The sequence below is a fragment of the Sapajus apella genome, unplaced genomic scaffold (genome assembly GCF_009761245.1).
Source record: "Sapajus apella isolate SASKATOON/1434 unplaced genomic scaffold, GSC_monkey_1.0 scaffold54, whole genome shotgun sequence".
In the NCBI taxonomy this organism is placed as follows: Eukaryota; Metazoa; Chordata; class Mammalia; order Primates; family Cebidae; genus Sapajus; species Sapajus apella.
In genome coordinates, this window is record NW_022436994.1 from 10,563,822 (window position 1) to 10,568,299 (window position 4,478).

At 42.5% G+C, this 4,478-nt stretch overlaps 1 protein-coding gene and 1 long non-coding RNA gene across 5 annotated transcripts in view; one reads left to right on the top strand and one right to left on the bottom strand.

Annotated features, from left to right (window-relative positions):
* LOC116527389 overlaps nt 1-4,478 on the top strand; it is a 52,722-nt gene that overhangs the window by 22,801 nt on the left and 25,443 nt on the right. The gene's annotated exons all lie outside the window — the stretch shown is intronic.
* Nucleotides 1-4,478, bottom strand: part of BLVRA (biliverdin reductase A) — a 46,662-nt gene that overhangs the window by 16,308 nt on the left and 25,876 nt on the right. For all 3 annotated transcript variants that reach the window (XM_032244407.1, XM_032244404.1, XM_032244406.1), the window contains exon 5: nt 3,137-3,234. In XM_032244407.1, coding sequence (XP_032100298.1) covers nt 3,137-3,234 — 98 coding nt within the window. The remainder of the gene's footprint in view (nt 1-3,136; nt 3,235-4,478) is intronic.

The window sequence follows — 4,478 nt, forward strand, 5'->3', positions numbered from 1 at the left end:
GACTGAGTTTGCTCTTCTTTTCCTAGTTCCTTGAAATGTAAAGTTAGGATGTTGATTTGAAATGTAGGTCCTTTACATTTCAAGAAACTAGGAAAAGAAGAGCAAACTCAATCCAAATGTTAATGTAAGCATTTACAACTATACGTTTCTCTCTTAGTAGTGCTTTCATTATATCTGCTCAGTTCTGTAGTGTTTTGTTTTGTTTGAGCAGTCTAACTTTGTTGCCCAGGCTGGAGTGCAGTGGTACGATCTCCCTCACTGTAACCTCTGCCTCCTGGATTCAAGCAATTCTCCTGCCTCAGCCTCCCCAGTAGCTGGGATTATAGGCGCATACCACCATGCCTGGCTAAATTTTGTATTTTTAGTAGAGATGGGGTTTCACCATGTTGGCCAGGTTGGTCTTGAACTCTTGATCTCAGTTGATTCACCTGTCTTGGTCTCCCAAAGTGCTGGGATTACAGGCACAATCTATTTTATTATTTATTTATTTAATTTTTGAGATGGGAGTCTCGCTCTGTCACCCAAGCTGTAGTGCAATGGTGCAATATTGGCTCACTGCAACCTCCACTTCCTGAGTTCAAGCGATTCTCATGCCTCAGCCTCTAGAGTAGCTGGGATTACAGGTATGTGCCACCATGCTGGCTAATTTTTGTATTATTAGTAGAGATGGGGTTTCACCATGTTCCCCAGGCTGGTCTTGAAATCCAGACCTCAGGTGATCCACCAGCCTCGGCCTCCCAAAGTGCTGGAATTACAGGTGTTAGCCACCATGCCCAACCACACAATCTAGTTTAAACTGCTAACAACTTAATGTCAATCATATACAATTCTACTTCTTTACAGCTCTGGCCCCCCATTTTGTTATTGATGTTACAAATTACATCTTTTTATACTGTATATCCATTAACATAGTTTTATAGTTATTTTTGTGTTTTTGTCTTTTAAATTCTATATCAGCATTTAAAGATATTTATTTATTTATTTATTTTTAACACCCAGGCTGGAGTGCATTGGCACCATCACAGCTCACTGCAACCTCTTCCTCCTGGGTTCAACCGATTTTCCTGCCTCAGTCTCCTGAGTAGCTGGGAGTACAGGCATGTGCTGCCACATGCCCAGCTAATTTTTGTACTTTTAGTAGAGATGGGGTTTCACCATGTTGGCCAGGACGGTCTTGAACTCCTGACCTCAAATGATCTGCTTGCCTCAGCCTCCCCAACTGCTGGGATTATAGGCTTGAGCCACTGCGCCCAGGCTAAAGTGATATATATGTCAACATTACAATACTACAGAAGTCTGTATTTTTCTACATATTTACCTTTACCAAAGAATTCCTTTAGCATTTCCTGTAGAGCAGGTCTAGTAGTGATCAACTTACTTAGTTGGTGTTTGTCTGTCTGGAGTTTTTTTTTTTTTTTAAGGCAGAGTTTTGCTCTTGTTGCCCAGGCTGGAGTGCGATGGCATGATATCAGCTCATTGCAACCTCCGCCTCCCAAGTTCAAGCGATTCTCCTGCCTCAGTCTCCCGAGTAGCTGGGATTATAGGCATAGGCCACCACATCTGGCTAATTTTGTATTTTTAGTAGGGAGGTGGTATCTCCATGTTGGTCAGGCTTGTCTGGAACTCCTGACCTCAAGTGATCTGCCTACCTCATCCTTCCAAAGTGCTGGGATTACAGGCATGAGCCACGAGGCCCAGCCTGGGTAAGTCTTTTTAAAAATTTTTATTTTTATTTTGAGACAGGGTATCACTCTATTGCCCAGACTAGAGTGCAGGGGCCGAATCATGGTTCATTGCAGCCTCGACCTCCCAAGGTTCAGGTGAATTTCGGAGTAGCTGGGACTACAGGTGTCTACCACCACACCCAGCTAATTTTTGTATTTTTAGTAAAGATAGGGTTTCGCCATGTTGCCAAGGCTGGTCTCAAACTCTTGGGCTCAAATAATCTACCCACTTCTTCTTCCCAAAGTGCTGGGATTATAGCTGTGAGCCACTGTGCCCAATGAGTCTTTTTTTTATAATTAAAACTTTTGTACACCAGGCATGGTGGCTCATGCCTGCAATCCCAGCACGTTGGGAGGCCAAGGTTGGTGGATCATGAGGTCAGGAGTTCAAGACCAGCCTGGCCAACATGGTGAAACCCCGTCTCTACTAAAACTACAAAAATTAGCTGGGCGTGGTGGCGCGTACCTGTAGTCCCAGCTACTTGGGGGGGCTGAGACAGGAGAATTGCTTTAACCCGGGGGCAGAGATTGCAGTGAGCCGAGATTGCACCAGTACACTCCAGCCTGGAGACAGAGCAAAACTCTGTCTCAAAAAAAAAATTTTTTTTTTTTGTAGAAACAGGGCCTGTGTTGCCCAGGGTTGTCTGAGCTCCTTGGCCTCCCAAAGTTCTGGGATTACATGAGCCTCTGCTCCTGGCCTGGGAAAGTCTTGTTTTCTCCCTTCTGGAGGGTGGTGTGGCTTAGGGCAACAAAAGTGAACTTAAGGGCCCAATAGGATTTTATTCAAATCTCTACTTCCCACTTAGTAGTGATGTTATTAGATTTGTGACCTGGCACAAATCATTTAACTTCTTTCAGCCATGTTTTTCTGTGCAGAATCTAGAGAAAATATCTACCTCCAAGGGTTTCTAGAAGGATTAAGCAAAATAACATATGAAGTACTTAGCAGAATTTCCAAGTTCCTAGCATATACTAAATAATTAATAAATGGTTGTTCCTGTTGAGAAACAACAAAAACTACCACCTATGCAAACAAGACAATCAGTTCCTCTGATTTGAGCATTTTTAGACTATTCTAGCATTTAGCAATATAAGCATCACATGAATAAAGCCAAAATAATGTCATGACACAAGCATAGGTGAAAACTAATTCATATTTTTTCCTTAGAGTGAGCAAAAGAAGCTGGTAAGTTTGACCAAAAGTTTGCAAATTCCCACCCATCCTTCTGCCCTCCACTGTGTGTGCCTACAGCATGGAGGTGAGGAGGCAGTTGGGAGCCCACAGTCCCAGTTAGCCAGGGGGAGATATCTGAAATTGGGTTAAGTTTTAAAGATATGACATCTCAGAAATCCTGGAGGCAGAAACTCTTGGTAAGAGGGTCTGTATTCCAGACAGACAGAGTGTACATTACCTTTCTGCTCAGCCAGCTCCCACAGTTCCTGAGCAGCCGCCAACGACAGTGTCATGGGGTATTCCACAAGGACGTGCTTGCCAGCATGAAGGAACTGCCTTTGGTAAATGAGAAAAATACAGAGAAAGAACACTTGGAATAAGCTTCACTAAAATGCTCTGCGTAATAGAGAAAAGAATGTTATAAAGGCACGAGAGTTTCTGTGTGTGAATGTGTCATGACTGGGGTAGAGTCAGTGCCACAGGATATGGAGGAAGAACTGTATCCCACATTGCTTTCTACTATCCTGTGACAGAACGACTTTGTAGTTATGTGTTAATTTGAACATTCAACCATTCATTTATTCAGTTAAGTGCCATTTACCAATTACTCTGGAGAAGAAATGAAGATACATTAATAAATAAATTTCCTATTATCACATGGTAGCTATAAAGGCAACAAAAAATGGCAGCTAGCTTTGCCTGAGGCGGTCTGAAGAGATTTCATTAAGGACCTAGAATTGGGTCTCAAAGTATGGGCAGACATTTTCCAGGTGCAACGTGATGAATATATTTCACTGTGAGCAGCGTATGCAGGGGCTTCAGCATTTGTGGGGCTTTGTTCAACTGGCAAATTTCAGTGTGGAAGGGGAGTGGGCTACAGGCAGTGGAGGATAATAACGTCGGAAAAGTAGCTGGGGCCTCGACTGTGAAGGACTTAGAATTCTGTGCGCAGCAGTTCGGATTTCATTCTCTGGATATCAGGGTACAAATATGTATAAGCATGGGACTTGTGACATAACCACTTTTCTTAAGGAAATACACTCTAGTGCCAGAAAAGGTTAAGGAAAGCCAAGGAAAGGCGTTTTTGTCCACTCTAGAGCTAGACTCATAAAGAGGAAGCATCTCACCCGTGGGAAACAGCATGGTGGGAGCAACTGTACGAACCTAGAAGGAAGCTAGACTGAGGAAGGCAGCTGCCACTTCCCTGTTAACTCCCAGGTCCTGAGGTTAAAGGAACTCTCAGAGTTATTTTATGACATTGAAAGTACAAAGGAGAAAATGCTGGAAGCTGATCCAACTTGAGAAAGGGGTATGATAATTCGCCAAGGATGCCAGCTCCACATCCTAAGCTGTCTGATGAGAAGGAGGCCGCCACTGTGAAAACTACTCTCGATCGGTTTTTACAGAAAATAAAACACTTTAATTCAGAATGTTTCTAATGTTTCAAATTACACATTAGTCTAAATATTTATTTTACTATTTTTTCATTTCCTTATATATTTATAACCAACAATAACAGTTTCTTTTTCTTTTCTTTTTTTTTTTTTTAATAAAGATGAGGTTTCACCATGATGGCCAGG